At 56.8% G+C, this 20,618-nt stretch overlaps 1 protein-coding gene across 9 annotated transcripts; it reads left to right on the top strand.

Moving 5' to 3' along the window:
* Nucleotides 1–1,437: 1,437 nt before the first annotated feature.
* CANT1 (calcium activated nucleotidase 1) lies at nt 1,438–19,087 on the top strand. 9 transcript variants are annotated; one of them, XR_010138019.1, is made up of 7 exons: nt 1,473–1,596; nt 3,103–3,408; nt 5,807–5,916; nt 13,019–13,671; nt 15,435–15,638; nt 16,738–18,240; nt 18,665–19,087. XR_010138019.1 is itself a non-coding variant. In XM_063718306.1 (6 exons), the coding sequence occupies exons 4-6, from the start codon at nt 13,041–13,043 to the stop codon at nt 17,106–17,108; spliced, it is 1,206 nt and encodes a 401-aa protein (XP_063574376.1). In that variant the 5' UTR covers nt 1,473–1,596; nt 3,103–3,408; nt 5,807–5,916; nt 13,019–13,040; the 3' UTR covers nt 17,109–19,087. The 9 variants fall into 9 exon arrangements, 5 of the variants coding, with proteins under 5 accessions (XP_024090926.2, XP_024090925.2, XP_024090921.2 ...); XR_010138017.1 differs by lacking the exon at nt 3,103–3,408 and having other exon boundaries at nt 1,469–1,596; XR_010138018.1 differs by lacking the exon at nt 3,103–3,408 and having other exon boundaries at nt 1,469–1,596; nt 12,715–13,671.
* The last annotated feature ends 1,531 nt before the right edge of the window (nt 19,088–20,618 follow it).

Genomic DNA, 20,618 nt, shown 5'->3' with positions numbered 1-20,618 from the left:
GTGAGCAACAAGGCTGTTTATTTCACCTGGGTGCAAGCGGGCTGAGTCCAAGAAAGGAGTCAGCAAAGAGTAGTGGGATTATCATTAGTTCTTATAGGTTTGGGATAGGCGGTGGAGTTACAGCAATTTTCTGTGGGCAGGGGGTGGATCTCACAAAGTACATTCTCAAGGGTGGGGAAAATATTACAAAGTACCTTCTTAAGGGTGAGGGAATATCACAAAGTACATCATCCTAAGGGTGGGGAGGGTGTATTGTCATAAGGTCAATTGATCAGTGAGGGTGGGGCAAGAACAGATCACAATGGTGGAATGTCATCTTTTGTGGTTCTTCAGTTGCTTCAGGCCATCTGGATGTATATGTGCAGGTCACAGGGGATATGATGGCTTAGCTTGGGCTCAGAGGCCTGACAATAATGAGTATTATGTGAGACATGGTTGGGACTCAGTTTAGCATGACAAGATACATTAATGAATTCAAGAAAGGTTTGTCTCCTCTCCAAAATCAAAAACCAAAAGTGCATAACAGTGTGTTTAGCACATTTCTATTTAGTTAAAGGTAATTTAAGATACGTGTTTATGACTTGTTTGAATACCATATAACATCTCTCAGAGGAATCACAAGAAACTAGAAATAGTGATCGCCTCTGGGCAGGGAATACAGAACGGCAATGGGACGCTTATTTTTCACTGCGCACCATTTATATAATTTGAATTCCTCCTCTTGTGTATCTGTTACTGAACGGAAGGTTTTGAGAGAACTGGGGGAAGTAGCTGGTATCAAGCAGGAAAGCTGAAGATGCAGATGGGCAGGGGGCTGGTGCACCCTTCTGCCAAGCTCTCCTGCCAGAGGCTTCACGGCCACCAGGCGTTTCTCAGAACTTTGGGATGGAGGAGGGCGGGGCCAGGGAAGCCTTTTAACAGAGTGCCCTAATATATCTCGGGGGCTAGGGCTAGGGAGGGGAAAGGAGAAATCAGAGACCCTTGTTTGGCAGGTTTGTCAATTGCAGATTGGTTACAGGGAAACACCCCACCGTCCCCACCCCAGGACACTACAGCCTTAGACCTCGCTGATCCTGGCTTTGGAAACTGGTCAGCAGCACTCTGGAGGCGGCTGTTTTGAAGGGCCAAGGAGAGGGGCTGTCTGAGAATGAGGATGGCAGAAAGGGGACTACGAGGGTCGGGAGGCCCATGTAAGGGGGCCCTCGCTCGGGAATGAGAACTTTCCTCCCCAGTAGCCTCCACCCCCCCAATGCCTCCCACCCCAAAAGATCTGCTTGGCCCACGTTCCAGCGCAACGCGGTGGAACACGGCCCTCGTCTGCCAGCGAGGACGCTCGCGCCCCTCCGGCCTGCAGCCAGCCGGCCGCTCCTCCAGCGCGCAGGCGCAGGACACACACACAAAAAAACCACAGCTCCCAGCAGCCCTCGCGCCGTCCGCGCGCAGCCGCAGAGCAGAGGCTGCCGGGAACGCGGGCCCAGAGGCGGGGCGAGCGCGCGCGGGGCGGAAGTCGGTCGCCTTTCTCCGTTGCGGCCCTTAGCCCAGCCAAGCCCACCCAAGCCCCGCCGACCACGGGCACCGGAGCCAGCCCCGCAGCGGGTGAGTGACTCTGCGCCCGCGGCCGCCGGCGCCCTGCCCCAGCCACGGGCCCGGGCTCCCGTCCCGGAGCCTGCCGCCGCCCTCTCCGACCCTACCGCGTCCCGCCCCCTGACCCGTCAGGCCCCCTTCCCGTGCCACCCGTGCGGGACCTCTGCCCCCTGACTCGCAGACCGGGCTGGAACTCTGCCCTCTGACCTGTGGGAAAGTCCCCTTCTTCCGACAGGCGGTGGACACCACCCCCTCTGACTTTTGGGACACCTCATCCCTGGGACTAGCGTGGGGACCATTACCCTCTGGTTAGTGTGGGCACCTCCCCTCTCTAATTAGTGTGGGGACCGTACCCCTCTGATTAGTGTGGGCACCTCCCCCCTCTGATTATGTGACTCCTCCCCGCTCTGATTAGTGTGGGACACCCCCCTTCTGATTAGTTTGGGGACCATCCCCCCTCTGATTACTGTGGGGCACCTCCCCGCTCTGATTACTGTGGGGCACCCCCCCGCTCTGATTAGTGTGGGACGCCTCCCCGCTCTGATTAGTGTGGGACGCCTCCCCGCTCTGATTAGTGTGGGACGCCTCCCCGCTCTGGCTAGTGTGGGGCACCGCTCCTGGGAATGACCCCCTCCCACCACCCTCTGACTTCAGATACCCCTCCTCTGGTCTATGCAGGGTGTCTCTGGACTGATAAGGGAATTTTCTCCCTCTGACTGGCACTTGGTCACACCTGTAACAGGCCAACCTTTCCCACCCCATCCCAGTTCTTGCTCTCCCTGCCCTCATCCAATTTGGAGCCTTCCTCCAGGCAGCACAGCTCACTCTCATCTTTCTGTATGCAAATGGTTCGCCCTCCCCACCATACCTGTCTCACACCCCTACTGCCATCCGGTCTGGATTCTCTCATTCTTGGAGACTGGTACCTTCTTGCCAGTCCATGTTGCCTGGTGCCTTTGCTTCTCCCTCCGAATGGTCTTTCCCTTGCCCTCTGTGTACCCTAGGCTTGGCACAGAGCACCTGTGACCACTCTTCCATCAGCAGACACGTCTCTCTCCCAAGCACCTTTCCCCCTTAGTGACCCCTGGAAAAGCAGTCTCTTAGTGTTTCAGCTCCATTTCTCATTTTGTTCTTGAGGTTGTATGCCCTGTGGCCTTTCCTACCACATTTTCAACAAAGCAGAGGTTTGGAAATGTGAGGCTCTTGGTGTCAAGTGAATCTGGCTAGCTCTCCAGTGTAAGGGCCCAAACTTGAAACAAGTGTCGGGTCGTAGAAGGCTCCTAAAAGGAAGCGGGTGCCGCAGCCCTTCAGGATCCGCAGTCTCCCAGCTCTTCCTCCCTCTCCCTCTGAGGAGCTTTGCTGAGAAAGGTCCCTCCAGGCCTGGGCCACAGACCCTCCCTCCAGCCCCACCCCAGGCCTCTCAGCCGGACAGTCTGGCCAGAGCCTGTGGAACGGCAGCGGGGCTCCTCCCAGGTGCTCCTCCCTGCCGGCCTCAATGAGCCCTCTATCCCAGCACAGGCCCCTGCTGAAAGGCACATTGAAGGAGCCAACCCTCTCCCCTCTGGACGTGGCAAGGGTTTCCTGTTGGGGCAGCCCCAGGCATCTTCACTGCCTGGACTCAGGTGAAGCATGGATTTCTCCAGGCACTGTCATGAGGCCACCGCAGCAGTGTGGGGACCAACTTCTAGTGCCACTTTTTCATGTCCAAATTAACGTGATCACGAAAGAGAATGACATGTCACAAGGTGGTAGAGGAAACCATCCACTCGCAGCGGGACAGGACCCCTGGACCCTGGGACACCTCGCTGGAGGGGCACATCTGAGGTTTGACGCTTCTGATCGCCAGAGGTCTCCTTTCTTCCCTTTAGGCTATAACCATATTTTCCTAGCCCATGGCAGCTCAGTAAATGTGTTGGTGTAAAAGCTCTTGGTACTCCAGAACGTTTTCACTCACCCGTCACTGTGCACCTGGTCTGCAGGACCCCCCCCCCAAGCTGCAGAGTACGTGAGGAGACGGAGAGTGTGGTAGGAGCAGTTCTCCTGGCCCTGTGGGTGTTTTTACCCTGCCACCTGGATGTGGCTTTCGAGGTGTGTGTGCCTGTGCAGGCTCCCCCAAGTACTTATGACCCGTCATTGGAGTCTCGGTCCTTTCTGGCAACCGTATAGGTAGATAGGTAGATGTATAAATGCTGTAGTGTTTTCTCTTTCAAAAACAGAAGATCTGAGACTTGGAACTATTGTCCAGGTCCTGAAATGGGTCAGTACTATCACAAGGAGGTCATTTTTCTGTTGTTTGTTGAATGGTACCAGGGATGCCGAGGACACACAGCATTCATTCTTGTCACTCAGTGCACTCTGTACTATTAAGAGTTCCTGGAAAGCTCTTATGAAATGCCACTATCAAGGGAATTAAAAACTTTTATATTAATTCTTAAGAATGTTCATGTTGATTTTCCTTTTACTTTAATCAAGATGGTTAATTAGGAAAAAATCATCCTGGCAGTAGAGAAGTCTGTTTGGGGAGACATTCTGTTTTTTCTTTTGGACCCTCCTCATCTCTGTCATGCGTGCAGTGATCATGTGGAGCGCCTGGTTCCCAGGCAGGACGCTGCTCCCCCCGTTCCTCTGGGATGGTTTTATGGGAAGTGAAGAAGGCATTGAAGTCTGGCTTAAGACTTAAGACAGTGTGTGATGCCACCGTGTGAGAGTGGGGCAGAGGTGAGACTGGGACCCCCCAGAATGGCTCTGAGGGTCTTGCCGGGTTGAATGAAAGTCCTGGCGATGCAGCCTTTGTGTCCCAGGAGCCGGGCCCTGAGGAAAGCGTGAGGAGAGAAGGTGGCAGTAAGCAGGTGGGCTCGTGCGGGTGCCGCTGCGGTGTGGAAGGCAGCCCTGATCCAGGTCCAGCCCTGATCCAGGTCCATGGGGCGATGGTCACATCCCGTTATTTTCACACACTCTGGAAAAGGACACCTTCCCAGATGTGTTGTGCCATTTGGAATGTGCCTTTCAACTGAGAAGGTCACTTTTTGGCTAAAATTCCTCCAGGTGTAACATCGATGATACAAATTAAGCAGACACAGCCTCTTTACAATGCAGTAACTGCAAACTGTAGAGGGTTCTGAAGCTGTGGACCCACCCCATAGACAGTGACTGGTCCTGGCCCTTCGAAAAACCTGGAGGCTCTTTCCCCTCTTCCTCCTGTGATTGGTGGAGGAACAGCTCCCCGAGATGTCCACGCCCTACCTTCTGAGCCTGTGAATATGTTACATTACATGGCAAAGGGGAATTAAGGTTGCTAATCAGCCGACCTTACAATAATGAGATGATCCTGGATTTTCCCAGGGAGCCCAGTGTAATCACAGGGTCCTTAAGAACAGAAGAGGGAAGCAGAAGAGCCAGAGGGAAATGATGGCCAAGAGGCTTGGGGAAGTGCAGTGGGCGGGCTTTGGAGGGGGAGGAGGGGCCACCAGGCAGGGAAAGTGGGTGCCTCCAGAAGCTGGAAGAGGCATGGGAATGGAGCCATGGCCCATGTTAGGCTTCTGTCCCACAGGACGGTGCCTGCTGCCGGCCGTGTGCTGGATACTAGGGGCTGCGGACAGGTGCAGAAGTCAGTCACATCCTGAGCTTGACCTTTAAGGAGGGTGCTGTCTGTGGAGGCGGGATGGCCTAACCAGACTCCCTGTGACCTTCCTCCTTGCTGATTTCCTTGTACTGCCACCCCCAGGAGATTTGCCATGGAATCTGCAGGTACAATAGTTAGCCTTGCAAGGGCCGAAGCAAGAATCAGGTAACATTTTCAAGGAGTCTGGCCCATAGCAGGCATTAATAAGTGTTTCTTTGAGATGCTGCACCCATGTTCTCTCAGGTGCTGTCAGCACAAGTGTGTGAAGGCCTTGGCTCCCGCCTTGGCCGTGCTGAAGAGTCTGTAGGTCAGCGGGGTTTGCTCTGTACCGTGGCAGTGAACACAGTGGGCACTCTGAGGCCTGCCTGCCTGCTCTCTGGGTGTGGGAAGGGAAAGGAAGGTAGCTCTTCTCCAGAGATAAGGGGTTGGCGCACCTGCTACCTGCCTACCCATCCCTTCCGAGGAGGTAGGGGCTAGGATGTGGCGGCCTCTTAACATGATGATGTGGCTTCCTGCCCTGCCTGGATCCTGAAAGGGAGGAGCCTGGCAGCCCTCAGTAAACCTGCTGGTTCCGCCACCTGTCCTATTCCACTCCTGCAGGAAGCTGGAGAAACAGACCCTCTTGGCTGTCTGCTGTCCAGGGAGTCGCCGCTCCCTTCATTACAGCCTTGTGCAGAGTGCAGCGGCAGGCCTGGGAATGGCCTCGGGAGGTAGGTGGCCCCTGAGCCCTTCTCCTGGGAAAGGGCAGCAGCAGGGAGAGGCCTCCTGGGTGTGCACAGAGAAAAGCACACTGTTTCCCTAACCCCCCTCTCCCGAACTCCCCTCTCCCTAACTCCCCGCTCCCTAACTCCCCCCTCCCTAACCCCCTCTCCCTAACTCCCTCCCTAACTCCTCCCTCCCTAACTCCCCTCCCCTAACTCCCCCTCTCCCTAACTCCCCTCTCCCTAAGTCCCCTCTCCCTAACTTCCCCTCTCCCTAACTCCCCCTCTCCCTAACTCCCCCCTCCCTAACCCCCTCTCCCTAACCCCCTTCTCCCTAACTCCCCCCTCCCTAACCCCCCCTCCCTAACTCTCCCCTCCCTAACCCCCACTCCCTAACTCCCCACTCCCTAACCCCCCTCTCCCTAAACCCCCCTCCCTAACCCCCCTCCCTAATTCCCCTTTCTAACTCCCCCCTCCCTAACTCCCCCCTCCCTAACTCCCCAGTCCCTAACTTCCCCAGTCCCTAACTTCCCTCTCCCTAACCCCCCTCCCTAACCCCCCGCTCCCTAACTCCCCTCCCTAATTCTCTGCTCCCTAACTCCCCGCCCCCTAACTCATGGCTCTCCTGCACTCTGGGAGTGTCCTGTGGGATGGACAGATGCCTCCGTGGTGCCTTGCGAGCCTTGCAGGTGGTTGTCGCTCCTGTCGGTGCTCCTGTGAGTGCTCCTGTCAGTGCTCCTGTCAGTGCTCTCCAGGCAGCAGCAGGGGTCCTGTCCCTGCAGGCCCCTGAGCCTAGGAGATAACTGGTTTGCAGCCCCACTGAACAGGAGAGCCTGGCTGGCCACAGAACCTGTGACTTTGCTGTAGTTCCTGGGTCCTCTTGTTGCCGATTATCTAAAATCAAACCATTACTCTGCAGGCACTGGGGTTGTAAATCTTCTTTTCACAATAAAGCGAGCATTTAAACTGCTTAAAGCTTTGAGGGGTGTAGGGAGAAGCCTCACATGGGCCCCTTCTGGAAAGGACTTTGTCTATCTTGTGTCTTACCCTGGCTGGTTCATTTCTGTTGTTTCTGGCTGGCAACAAACAAAAGAGCCCCCCACCCCCCACCCCCAAAAAAGAACCCAACTTTTTAAAGAACATGCAAACTTTTGCCTGCAGCAGGCACCGGCAGCCAGGCACCCTGGCAGCCAGTGGTAGCTCATACACCAGCATGGGCTGTGGCAAAGGCATCTGATTTGAAACTTTTTTGCAAAATAAAAGTAATTCCTTGGGGTCCTGAAGGAGAGATGATCCCAAAGAAACCCAAGAATCCAAGAGGGTCCCAAGGGAAGGTGTTCTGGTGCTGAAGTTAAAGGAATTTTCTGGAAGGTACACAGAGTTCTCTTGTCACTAGAAGCAGTCCCTTGTTTACAAAGGTGTCTGAGTCCCTCACGTCTCTGCCCCTCTGTTAGCTCTGGGGAATCAGCATGTCCTCGAGGTAACACTGACCACACGGGACTGTTCAAAGTCTGTCTCCCTCACTGTGCTGAGCTCCTGGAGGAAAGGCCCCTGCCTCCGTCACACTGATTCCCCAGAGGGGCAGAGACGCCGGGACTCAGACACCTCTGGTTCCATGTGGTCAGAGGACATGAGCCTCCCGGGTGGGGAGCACGTGCCACGGTGTAGACGCCGGGAGTCTGGAATGGGAAGGCGTGCAGTGTTGCACAGCAACCTGGGAGAGGTCCCGCTCCTGGGAGGGCTGGCGGAAAAACCCAGTGAGGCTTTCTCTGCAGGCTGAGACGTTTGTCCTTTAGATGGAAGGCATTGGGATCTACTAGAGTTGGAATCCAGACTTGCTTTTTGGAAAAATTATTCTGTCAGTTTTGTGGAGGGTGATTTGAGATGGTCTTGACCAGGGATCTGTCAAGGGACAGGGAGTCGGTATTTTCAGCCTCCACAGTCTGTTGCGACCACTCAGCCGTGCAGCCAGACTCAGCCAAGGAGGAGTCCTAGCTCGCTTTAATCAGCCACGTCTACACAGCAGGCCGCGTGTACACAGCAGGCCGCGTCTACGCAGGCCGCGTCTACACACCAGGCCGCGTCTACACAGCAGGCCGCGTCTACACAGCAGGACGCGTCTACACAGCAGGCCGCGTCTACACACCAGGCCGTGTCTACACAGCAGGCCGTGTCTACGCAGGCCGCGTCTACACACCAGGATGCGTCTACACAGCAGGCCGCGTCTACACACCAAGCCGCGACTACATACCAGGCCGGGTCTACACACCAAGCCGCGACTACATACCAGGCCGCATCTACACACTAGGCGGGAGACTGGATTTGGCCCACGGGTGGTAGTTTGCAACCCTCCCAGCAGGCGAGAGGGTACTTGTAGAGTGAGTGAGAAGCAGTAGCAGTGAGCCCCTGTGCACAGTTCTCTAACCTGAGCATCCGGCATGGCCGTCAGCATGGCTCTGGGAAGTAAACTGAGGCCAAGGGAAGTCCCTTGACTGAGCCCAGATGGTCTGTATCAGGGGTGTCCAATCTTTTGGCCTCCCTGGGCCCCATTGGAAGAAGAATTGTCTTGGGCCACACATAAAATCCATTGATAGCTGATGAGCTTAACAAAAATCTCATCTCATCATGTTTTAAGAAAGTTTACGAATTTGTGTTGGACCACATGTTGGACAAGCTTGGTCTAGATCATTAGACCAAGACTCTGAGAGTCATCAGGGTGAGATGGAACTGGAGCCGAGGCTGTGTGGATGGGGAGAAGGGAGCCAAGTCTAGAGCTGGGTGGGACACGTGGGGCTGGGGAGGGAGGAGGGTTAGGACGAATTGCTTCCTGGGATGGCTCCTGAGGGCCGGGAGTGCCGGAGCCAGGACAGGGAGTTCCTGAGGAGGACCTGGTTTGCGGTGCCTGTGGGTATCGGATGAGGAGGCTCAGAGACTGGGTCAGGCTAGAAAGGCGTGGGGGTCTTCACCTTAGAGGGCAGGCCCTGGGAGAGGTCAGTGGGCTGCCAGCACTGGGGGCCGAGAAGACCTGCCTGGGAGGAGGCCCACAGAGAGTGCCCCCCTGCCTCGAGGAGGGACACGGACGATGTGCTCACTGGGTTTGCCGCTGGTGAAGGCTTCAGGTGGCTGCTTCTGAGGATTAGCCAGAGGGAAGGAGAGGGTGTGAGTGTGGGTGCTCTTGTACCATGGTGGGCGAGGGGGCCTGGGCAGGGGTGGGAAGGGACAGAGGTGCCGGGGAGTCAGGGAGGGGTTTTCCTTCATTAACAGATTCGCCATTTATTCAGCAGCAGTTGAGTGTCTGTGGGAGTGTGGGGTCTGGAGGTAAAATGGTGACAAGGTGGGCGACTTGGGGCGGCCTGTGGATGGAAGGGAGGAACCGGAAGAGCAGGTGCCCAGCGGCTGGGGGGTCTGACCTGAGTGGCAGGTGTGGGCCCCACCCATGGGCCTCGGCTGCTGAAGGTGGCCGCAGAGTGGTCTCCTGGGAGAAGTGGGCCGGAGATTTGACAGGAATGGTGAAGGTGAGGACAGTGGCTCTCCGGAGTGCTGAGGGAGTTGAACAGGGAAGAACATGGGGGTTCCAGGGGCTGGTGATGACGACACCTCACAATGTCTGATAGCAGTCTATGCAGGCACCGTCGTTCTATGCTGACAAGCACTGTCTTCCCAGGCCTGCAGCTCAGATGTGGCAGCTGAGCAGCTTGATCTCTGGGGGGCTTGATCCAGGTTGTGGGTTCATAATATGCCTAAGGTGGGGCCCCCGGCAGAGTGCAGAGGGGCTGTTGAAGAAGTGGGTCATGGCCCACCTGGCATCTCTTTCCCTTCAGCCAATGTGTGCAGACCGTCTGCTCCCTGCCTGGCAGTGTGTCAGGTGCTGGGGCTGTGACAGTGGCCAGGTCCCTGCCCCAGGAGCAGAAATAATCACCTAGCCAGGCAGGGGTGGTGGGAGAGCCGGAGCAGCATGGGAGGGAGGCTGAGTGGGCAAGTCTTCCCAGGGAGCTGATGCCCTGTAAGAGAGACCGAGCTGCTGGTGCAAAGAGCAGGCCGGACTGTTCCAGGCAGGGGGAGCTGCAGGCTCTGCCAGGGCCAGTGTGGTCAGGGGACAGAAGGAGGCCTACGTAGCCAGCCGGCAGGCAGAGGAGATGGTGCAGTGTGAGGGCTGAGCGGGAGCAGAATGGGTTCACCCCAGGAGCTGAGGAAGCCGCTGAAGCTGGGAGTGTGCCATCTGATGGATGCTACTTCATGGCAGGTGGCCAGGGAGTGTCAGGGGATGTTGGTGGGGGGCAGCTGGCAGGGCAATTTCATGGCGGGGGTTATGGGAGTGTCAGGGGCGGAGAGGCAGGAGGGGTGGAGGGAGGCAGCCGGCGTGGCGCGGTGAGGAAGGGCCATGGAAGAGGACAGAATCTGCCCACGGAGTCAATGCTGAGGAAGGAAAACGGAGGATGAGGCCAGTCAGGTTTTTCGTGGTGGCAGTGCCTTATGTTTTTATTGAAGTGTAATATTCACACAGAAAAGCACATCTCTCAGGATCCTGAGAGAGCTTGAACCAGACCACTGTGGACACGGTGGCCACCCATCACCACTACCCTTCCCAAGGGGAGATGAGCAAGTAGGCTTGAGGGAAGAGCTGCACAGGACTCGTATCTTGAAATGTCTAAGACACATGTCAGAAATGCAGGTAAGGGGGGGTGCAGGTGCTCGCACCTGTGATCCCAGCACTTTGGGAGGCTGAGGCAGGAGGATCACTTGAGCCCAGGAGTTCAAGACTGGCCTGGACAATATAATGAGGCCTCATCTCTATAAAAAAACATTAAAAATTAGCTGTGCCCCAGGTGCGGTGGCTCACGCCTGTAATCCTGGCACTTTGGGAGGCCAAGGCAGGTGGATCACCTGAGGTCAGGAGTTCGAGACCAGCCTGACCAACATGGAGAAACCGCATCTCTACTAAAAATACAAAACTAGCCGGGCGTGGTGGTGCATGCCTGTAATCCCAGCTACTAGGGAATCTGAGTCAGGAGAATCGCTTGAACCCGGGAGGCGGAGGTTGCGGTGAGCCGAGATCACGCCGTTGCACTCCAGCCTAGGCAACAAGAGGAAAACTCTGTCTCAAAAAAAAAAAAAAAAAAAAAAAAATTAGCTGTGCATGTTGGCACACACCTGTAGTCCCAGCTACTTGGGAGGCTGAGGTGGGAGGATCGCTTGAGCCTCAGAGGTTGAGGCTGCAGTGAGCGTGATCACTGTCGCCTGGGCAACAGAACAAGGCCCTATCTCAAAAAAACAAAAAAAGAAATGTAGGCGGGATTGGCCTAGCAGGTAAGATAGAGTAATTCAGAGCTCAGTGGAGACTTCCTGGGCCTGGCTGGGGTTTTGAAGCCTTGGGGCTAGAAAAGGGGCAGGGCCTGGGCGCAGTCAGAGGAGGATATCCAGCACTGGGAACTCCAACCCTGCTGCCGGGAAGGCCCCGGTGATCAGCCCTGTGACCACCTCAGGGGGTCCTGAGAGGCCTGCCCCTTAAAGGGAGCGTGGAGTCTTCCCTGCGGGCCTGGAGGAACTGCTGGCAGCCCCCCTGTGCTGTTAGGAGGCTCACTCTGAGCAGCAGGCCCCACGTATGCGCCTTGTTCACTCCTTGAACCTCACCCTGGGGCTAAAACCTAAGACTGTCCAAAAGGTCCACGTGGAATTGTCACCCTGTTTTTGTATCTTCTCAGCCCAGTAGCCTGCAGCGTGGAGAAGGGGGTGTCTCTGGTGGGGGTGTCTGTCGCTGGCTGCCGTGCACCAGGGCCTCATGGTCCACATATTTGGGGCCCAGAATTGCACAGAGCCACTGGAGTCCCTCCCCAAGCCCTTCCCAGGCGCCCTGGCAGGGAGGACAGCGTCTACCCATAAAGGCACACGTTTGCTGCTTTGTTGTTTTCTCAAGGAGGACCCAGCCAGGGAAGCTTCTCAGGCCGGGATTCACTCACTGGGTTATAGTTGGAGATATGGAACCTCTGCCCAGGGCCAATGTTCTCGATCGGAGCACCGGGAGCCGTCTCCCCACGCCCCATTGTGGCACTTGGCGGCTGTCCAGAGACAGGCAGCTCTCACCAAGTCAGTGCAGACGTGGGCCTGGTGCCCCGTGGCTGCACTGAGCCATCATGCTGTATGCCCGGGAAGTGGGGTTGGCGGCAGCAGTGAAGGGCTGCAGTTCCTGGCCGCCACCAGCACCCTGACCCTGGGGATTTGCCACAGAGCCACGCCTGGGGTGGAGGGTGACCTGGGAGAGGCCTGCGGCCAAGCCAGGCCCCACAGTGAGCCGAGCAGTTCTTTGGAGCCAAGGCACGACACGCTGGCCTCGAGGCAGCCAAAGCGGCTCAGACTCTGGTCCCTGCAGTCATTTGCATTAATAGAAACGCGCCAGGGGACAGACACCGCCAAAAACAACAACAGATACGAAAAAGAAGGCGTGTTTTTATTTGGTTTGGATGTGTTTGGTATTCCAATGCTGCGGGAGCCTAACCCAGAGGAAGTGGAGACTCCTTTACTGCACATCTGTCTGCTCCAGGCCAGGCACTGTTCTAGGAGCTAGCATACAGAGGTGGGGACAGAAACAAACAAACCGATAACTGTATACAATACTCTAACGTCAGGTGGGGACAAGGGCCAAGGACCCAGGGACGGAGGTTGATGTCGGCAGCAGAGCAGTCAGGGAGGGCTTCCTGGATGAGGTGGCATTTGAGTAAAATACAGACCTATACCCTGTCTATGATCCTATCCCACTTCACCCCGTCAGCCTTCCCCTCCCACCTGACTCCCCTGCGCTTCTCTCTTTAGAGGGACCACAGAGCACCAGCCTGCATGGAACTTCCTTCTTTCACTCAGCTTCCCACCTTGCCAGCTGGGACAGGGGAGATGGAGTAGTTTTGCTCTGGAAAGACTTCACGTCTTGCCGAATGAAAGAGCAAAGCTACTGCTAGAGTCGGGGGTTCATCAAGCCAAGGGAGTACGAATGCCCACAAAGTAGTGAAATGCTATTTCTTCTGGAAAAGTCAGCCTCCAGCGCCTGCAGCTTCAGGAACTAAGATGTGACTGTGCTTGCGGAGGCGCTGACTTCTCCCCTCCCTCCCCGGCTGTGCAGGTCCCGCCTGTCTGTCACGCTGATGCCCGTGCAGCTGTCTGAGCACCCGGAATGGAATGAGTCTATGCACTCCCTCCGGATCAGTGTGGGGGGCCTTCCTGTGCTGGCGTCCATGACCAAGGCCGCGGACCCCCGCTTCCGCCCCCGCTGGAAGGTGATCCTGACGTTCTTTGTGGGTGCCGCCATCCTTTGGCTGCTTTGCTCCCACCGCCCGGCCCCCGGCAGGCCCCCCACCCACAATGCACACAACTGGAGGCTCAGCCAGGCGCCCGCCAACTGGTACAATGACACCTACCCCCTGTCTCCCCCGCAAAGGACACCGGCTGGGATTCGGTACCGAATCGCAGTTATCGCAGACCTGGACACAGAGTCAAGGGCCCAAGAGGAAAACACCTGGTTCAGTTACCTGAAAAAGGGCTACCTGACCCTGTCAGACAGTGGGGACAAGGTGGCCGTGGAATGGGACAAAGACCATGGGGTCCTGGAGTCCCACCTGGCAGAGAAGGGGAGAGGCATGGAGCTCTCCGACCTGATTGTTTTCAATGGGAAACTCTACTCCGTGGATGACCGGACAGGGGTCGTCTACCAGATCGAAGGCAGCAAAGCCGTGCCCTGGGTGATTCTGTCCGACGGCGACGGCACCGTGGAGAAAGGTAACTGGACCCTGAGGTTTTATGGAGGTGTGGGTGGGGAGTGGGAGCTCAGGGCCTGGCTGGCAAACACAGGCACATGGTAAAGAATTCACACACCTAGAAGCCAGGGATGTGGTGAGGGAGCACATCTCCCTCTTGCTCTGACCTGCGGTCCCCTTACCCTTAGCCAGGAGCATAGCCTACTGTCACTTCACACTGAGCAGTTTCTAGGAGTAAGAGCTTATCGCTAGAGGCCTGCGGGAGACGTGGGGAATCTTTCCAAGATGTTTTAGGCTGTATCCGCTGCTGCTCTCAGAGCCTCTGGGAACACGGCCCTTTTTACACCTTCAAAGGTTCTCAAGATCACGCTGGGATGTGCCCACCAGGAGCCTTGCCTTGAAAGCTATGGGGTCAGATGGTTCTCACTCAAAACCCAGACTTTGGTTTCATGTTACTGAAGGCTAAACTGCTGCCCAGCCCTCCTCTCCCTGAACCCCAGCAGGGGGAGGGCATGTGTGATCTGCACCAACCCCCCTGGAGTGGAGCCTGATGCCAGCCTTTTTGATCACCGGAAAGGAGGTGCTGCTTCCACAGGTCAGGGACAGGCTTTGGGGAGGCACAGTGGCCAGTGTCTTCCTCCAGGGAGGAGGTGGGGAGGCGCCAAGGATGCTGGCAGAGGAGCTGCCAGCTCCTCTGAGCTCCGTTTGTCTGAGCTGGCGGCATCAGCGGTGGATCCCCACCTTCTAGAAAGCTAAATGCCACCGCAGGCTTTCTGAGGTCAAGGAGGAACTGCACTAAACAGTGGCCCACACAGTTCATGGCCGGCCAGGCCCTCCCCACACCCAGTGATAAAATCTTCAGTGTTTGCCCAGGGCTGGGCAGGGGACGGACCTCACCTGAGGTATCAAAGTGTCGGTCGCCTACTTCCTGCCTTGCACTTGTCAGAGTTTTAGGCAACCCTAGTGTAGTTCTGTCCTTCCCTTGGATAGGGAGGAAAGCGGGGTACAGGGAGCTCTGGGGTTGGGCTATACTTAGGTCATCCGGGAGGGACGGAAGACCCTGGCGTGGAGAATGTCTCATCGCACAAGGGGCCCAGGAGACCTCAGGTCCCTCCGGGGCCCTGCAGAGAAGCTACTGCAGTCTCGGGCAGTTCAGGGGGCACAGCTCCAGCTCTCAGGGGCAAGAAGCTGGCAAAATTTGGGGAAAGCAAACAGAAGTTAGAACACTAGGGTGTAGGGATGATAAGAATACACTGGTAGAACACAGGCTCCCACACAGCCCGAACTGTGGCAGCCTTCAAAGTTAGGCTTATTTTAAATAAATTAGTTTAAAAAGAGCAAAAACAGCTTCTGAAAAAATCCATTGAAAGGAAGACTGGGAGCCCCAGTACCAAGCCCCTCTCCGGCCACTGGAGTTAGAGTGATGCTCGGTGAGACCTCAGGTGTGGCCGAGGGCGGCACCCGCACTCCCCTGGGACACACGTGCCCCTTCAGAGTGCTGTCACTTTTCAGCTCTTCTAGCCTTGAAGGATAATCCTGAGGTTGGGGCTACAGCTTGAGGAGCGGGGAGCTGGGGATCAGAGGAGATTTGAGAGTGGTCACTGAACCTTCAGGAGCTGAGGGGAGGGCAGCCAGCCGGCCCTGGGTAGGAGCCAGGTGCGGGGCCGGGCGGGGTCTAAGGACAGGTGCGGGGCCGGGCAGGAGCCAGGTGCGGGGTCTAAGGACAGGTGCGGGGGCGGGGTGGGAGCCGGGTGCAGGGCCTAAGGACACTCTCTGCTTGGCCAGGCTTCAAGGCCGAATGGCTGGCAGTGAAGGACGAGCATCTGTACGTGGGTGGCCTGGGCAAGGAGTGGACGACCACCATGGGTGACGTGGTGAACGAGAACCCGGAGTGGGTGAAGGTGGTGGGCTACAAGGGCAGCGTGGACCACGAGAACTGGGTGTCCAACTACAATGCCCTGCGGGCTGCCGCTGGCATCCGGCCACCAGGTAAGAGATGCTTGCCCCAGCCCACAGTGTGGCTTCCACAGCCCACTCGCTGGGAACCTGCTTTCTCCTCCATTTGCCTCCAAGACCCTTTTTTATTTTAGACAGTCTTGTTCTGTCATCCAGGCTAGAGTGCAGTGGTGCGATCTCAGCTGACTGCAACCTCCGCCTCCTGGGTTCAAGCGATTCTTCTGCCTCAGCCTCCCCAGTAGCTGGAACTACAGGTGTGCACCACCACGCCCGGCTAATTTTTGTATTTTTAATGGAGACAGGGTTTCACCATGTTGCCCAGGATGGTCTCAAACTCCCGACTTCGGGTGATCCGGTGATCCACCCGCCTCAGCCTCCCAAAGTGCTGGGATTATGGGCACCAGCCACCACACCAGCCTCCAAGGCCCGTTTCTTGCTTGATTTTAGTGATTTTGGTTGCCTTTGATGGTGGCTCCCCTCAGGCCAGTGGATTCTGGCGGCAAACGAGCTGTTTTCTCTTTCCTGCCCCACTCGCCCTGGCAGCTGGCCTCCTAGCGTCCCAGCCTGTGGCCCTGTTGTCTGCACTGTTGGGTCAGGCCCTGTCCCCACCCCTGGTGCTGGGCTGTGGTGTCTCACACCAACATAGGGCCGGCAGCACTTTGGCCTCCCCCTAGTCAGGATGGAGTAGGCCTTAGGTGCCTGAGGTTCAGGAGGAAGTGACTGAGTCTGTGCCTTGGGCCCCAGACGCTGTCTCCTCTTCCTTGCAACCTCAAGGCAGCCTCCCCGCCCGATGCCTCCCCACGTCCAATGGGGGTTTGTTCCCTTTCCTTGGGCTCCTCTGGATCAGCCCCGAGGAGGCGCCGATGAGCCCGAATCCCTGATGCAGCTTACAGGCAGCTCTCGGGGGAACGGGAGGAGGCTTCAGGAGAGGGGGTGCTGCAGGTTCCCTGCGTGGGATAACCGAGAACACAGAACCTTCCAGAAGCCTGGAGAGCAGGGAGGGGTGGGTTGCTGTGGGCTGGTGGGCCCTGGTGGTCGCAGCCCCGTGCTTGCTACTGCACACGGCCTGATGGTGTGGGGCTGGGCATGCCAGGCCACATGCGTGTCTGACCCGCGGTCACCCGGTTCCCAGGCTACCTCATCCATGAGTCTGCCTGCTGGAGTGACACGCTGCAGCGCTGGTTCTTCCTGCCGCGCCGCGCCAGCCAGGACCGCTACAGTGAGAAGGACGACGAGCGCAAGGGTGCCAACCTGCTGCTGAGCGCCTCCCCCGACTTTGGCGACATCGCTGTGAGCCACGTCGGGGCGGTGGTCCCCACTCACGGCTTCTCGTCCTTCAAGTTCATCCCCAACACCGACGACCAGATCATTGTGGCCCTCAAGTCCGAGGAGAACAGCGGCAGAGTCGCCTCCTACATCATGGCTTTCACGCTGGACGGGCGCTTCCTCTTGCCGGAGACCAAGATCGGAAGCGTGAAATACGAAGGCATCGAGTTCATTTAGCTCAAAACGGAGACACTGAGCAAGGCCGTCAGGACTCAGCTTTTATAAAAACCAGAGGAGTGCACTTTTGTTTTGTTTTGTTCTTTTTGGAACTGTGCCTGGGTTGGAGGCCTGGACAGGGAGCCCGGTCCCGGGCCCGGCAGGGGTGCGGGCGCTGGACCCCCGGGCCCCACGGAGGCCGTGGTCTGAACTGCTCTCCATGCTGCCATCTGGTGGTGAGATTGGTCACTTCAGGCATTGACTCGAGGCCTGCCGAACCGGCTGGGTCCTTTCTTCCATCCGACCTCGTTTCTTTTCTTTCCTATGTTCTTTTCTTCAGTAAATATCCCTAGAGCTCCTACCATATGTCAGGCCCTATGCCTCACCCTGAGAACGCAGTGAGCATGAGGTGGACCTGTTTGCTGGGAACCCCAGGTCACCCCCTTTTCTTCCTACTCTGCCTGGAGCATCATGTCCACCCCTGCAGATCCTTGGAAAAGAAAATGTTTACGTTGCAGGGTATTTCATGGTCACGAGTGAGGGCAGGTCCCTGGGGACACATCTGCCCACAGCCGCACAGGCCAGGGCGCAGGTACATCTGTTGGTTCTCAGGCCTCAGATAAAACCATCTCATATGGCCAGTGACCGCTTTCCCCCTTCAGGAAAATTCTGTGGCCGTGCAGCACTTTGAAGTTTTAGTTATTAACCTGCTTTCATTGAAGCAGTTTCCTTTCTTATAAAATGGAATCACCAAATCTTATCACACAGAGCAAAGTCCTGTAGTTACCCAGCCCGCTCCAACAGTGGGGGGGATTGTAAGGAAGCAGTGGCAGTTGGTGAAGCAAGTGTCACATTTCGGCGTTCTTGGCCAATGGATACAAAGATAAAGAAAACGTTGCCTTTTTCTAGGAACTGTCAGAAATCCTCATGCCTTTCAAGACTTCTATGAATGACTTGAATTTTTTATTCCCTGCCTAGGGTCTGTGAACAAGGCCTGTCTCTTCCCTGCGGTTTCTTTCCATGGCCTTTATTTCTCCTCTTCCAGTGGGAGTTTTGCAGGCTCTTCTCCGTGGAAACTTCACGAGCGTTGGCTGGGCCTCGGCTTCGCTGGAGTGTACTCCAGGGTGAAGGCAGAGTGGGATCTGAGACCCAGGTTAGGCACGACCCAGGCTGAGAAGGGATGTTTCCATCATTCACAGTACTCTCCCCACAGCACTACCTCACCCCGACCCCCCCCCCTCACTCCCACACCCCCCCCACCTTCACTCCCACACACCCCCCTCACTCCCACACCCCCCCTCACTCCCACACCCCCCCTCACTCCCACACCCACCCCTCACTCCCACACCCCCCACCTCACTCCCGCACCCCCCCCCACCCTCACTCCCACACACCCCGCCCCCCCCCGCCGCGATCATCAGGGGTGCCACGGTGGGCCGGAGGGTGCCGGCTCTGGCTGTCCCTGTGCCGGTCCCTCACAAACCTCTCCCGCTTTGAAACTCAAGCACAGCTGCGAGGAGGGCAGCCAGGAGGGACCCCTCTCTCACTGGTTGTCTCTTTCCCCGGCTATGTCATAGGTAGTGGAGGAAACGAAGGAAGTGAACGCTGAATGTGACACATTTCTGAAGAGCTCAGCTGTCACCGGGCATAGCCTGGAAGCCCCAAGTCTGTTCTGACTTTGCCTGGCTGTCTCTCTGACCCGCCTCCTAGACCATTGTCCTTGATGTCCAGGCTGGGTCATTTAAAATAGAGATGCAATCAGGAAGGTTGGGGGACTTGGGACTGTGGCTGAATTGAGACCTTGCTGATGTATTCATGTCAGCACTTGAGTCACAGCCCAGGTGCCCGGAAGCAGCCTCTTCACACAGGCAGTGATTTGCAATTACTTTAAAGCTCACCCTTTTTCTTCCCCTCTTTTCGCTGCTGTCAGCATAATGATTGTGTTCCTTCCCTATGGGATCCATCTGTTTTGTAAACAATAAAGCGTCTGAGGGAGTGTAGTTGTCTTCTGTCTCCCGGTCTGTGCTGACTGTGTGCGGAGGCCTGGCCACGAGAGCTCCTGCGCAGGATGCTGGGCGTGCACACAGGAGTCGCCTGCCAGGGGAGCCCATCTGGAAACTGCATCCTCCAGTCCGTCTTGTCCCACAGTCTCAAGGCGCTCCAAGAGCACGAGCGCTGTGGTCAGAAAGGTAGGGTCTGAAGCCACTGCAAGCCCAGTCCTGGCTCTGTCCCCATCCAGCTGCATGTCCTTAGGCAAATGACCTAACTTTCCTGTGCTTCAGTGTCCTTGTCTGCAAAAGGACGCTCATCTCAGAGCTCATCCTGGGCTGCAGTGAACGGTAAGTGACTGGGTACGTGCAAAGGGCTTAGAACATCATCTGACGCATGCTGGGCACCCACGTGCCCGTTTTGTTGCTGCTCATCCCTGGGGAGCCATCTGGATGACTTGGTAAGGAGGTGCTCAGGTGAGAGGTCAGGGCTGAGCTGGTGTCTTTAGTGTGTCTGGTGAATCCACAGGAACAGAGGAGGTCGCTCCGGGTGACACATGGAAGAATCCCCATCACTGAAACCACAGGTGCCAGGGAGGCAGGCACTGGCCAAGAAAGACCTCAACTGGAGACAGGACAGGGGCGGCCAGAGAGGGACAGAAAACCGAGAGAGCGGAGTCAGAAAGGCCAATTGCGCCCACATCAGCCCCTTACCCTTCAGACCCACTCTCCTTCCCCGCCTCCTCCGGGTCCCAGACCCAGTGAACCTCCTTGGAGTCCTCTGGGATGGCCCCTGGGGAGTCCCTGACTCCCTCTGGCACTCGCCTCTCAAGGCAGCCCCCTGGTGCCACTCCTAGTGTCTGGGCCGAGTCCCCCTCCCCTGGTCTCTTCTGGCCTGGGAGTGTGACAGCTCCACTGTTAGCAGCTCCAGATGCTACAGCGGCCTCTCGTGCCACCCGCATGCCCTGCTGTCTCATCCCTGGTAAATGGTCCCTTCACTGAAGCCTCCTTAGATGATCTTCATTCAGGTACCGTCTTTTCCTGCTGGGAGCCTGACCGAGACAGCGCTGCAGGGAGGCGGCCTCTCCAGAAGGACCAACGCGGTAGCGGGGTCCCCAGAGAGACTCCATGATTGAGCAACAAGGAGAACTGGGCGTTCTTGAGGAGCTACAGGAGAACAGTTTCAGAAAAAGCCAGGGCGCATCGGGCCAAGGCGGGTTGGGATAAAGAACCGCACGTAAGCTCTTGACCGTCTGTTTAAGAAGCTGTGACGTGTGGGACTCGTGGGGCAGTGACTGCCGGCTCCACACTCATGGGTCCGGCACGCAGCTCATCTGCAAATGGAAGACTCTCCGGTCACCTCAACTGGATGAAAATCCGAGATTCAGTTTCTTTCATTCCACGTGTTAATCCTGTCTTCCAGTATACTTTTCTTTCTTTTCTTTTTTTTATTTTGGGGGGATGGAGTCTTGCTCTGTCTCCCAGGCTGAAGTGCAGGCACACGATCTTGGCTCACTGCAACCTCCATTTCCCAGGTTCAGGC

This window comes from Pongo abelii, chromosome 19 (genome assembly GCF_028885655.2).
Source record: "Pongo abelii isolate AG06213 chromosome 19, NHGRI_mPonAbe1-v2.0_pri, whole genome shotgun sequence".
NCBI lineage: Eukaryota > Metazoa > Chordata > Mammalia > Primates > Hominidae > Pongo > Pongo abelii.
This window is presented reverse-complemented; position numbering and strand designations above follow the sequence as displayed.

Excerpts from the sequence above, each read along its gene's own strand:
- CANT1 (XM_024235158.3), top strand. The coding sequence starts at position 13,041 with ATGCCCGTGCAGCTGTCTGAGCACCCGGAATGGAATGAGTCTATGCAC. Across the intron at positions 13,672-15,434 it reads CGACGGCACCGTGGAGAAAG|GCTTCAAGGCCGAATGGCTG; the intron begins GTAACTGGACCC and ends CTGCTTGGCCAG. Across the intron at positions 15,639-16,737 it reads CGCTGGCATCCGGCCACCAG|GCTACCTCATCCATGAGTCT; the intron begins GTAAGAGATGCT and ends CCCGGTTCCCAG.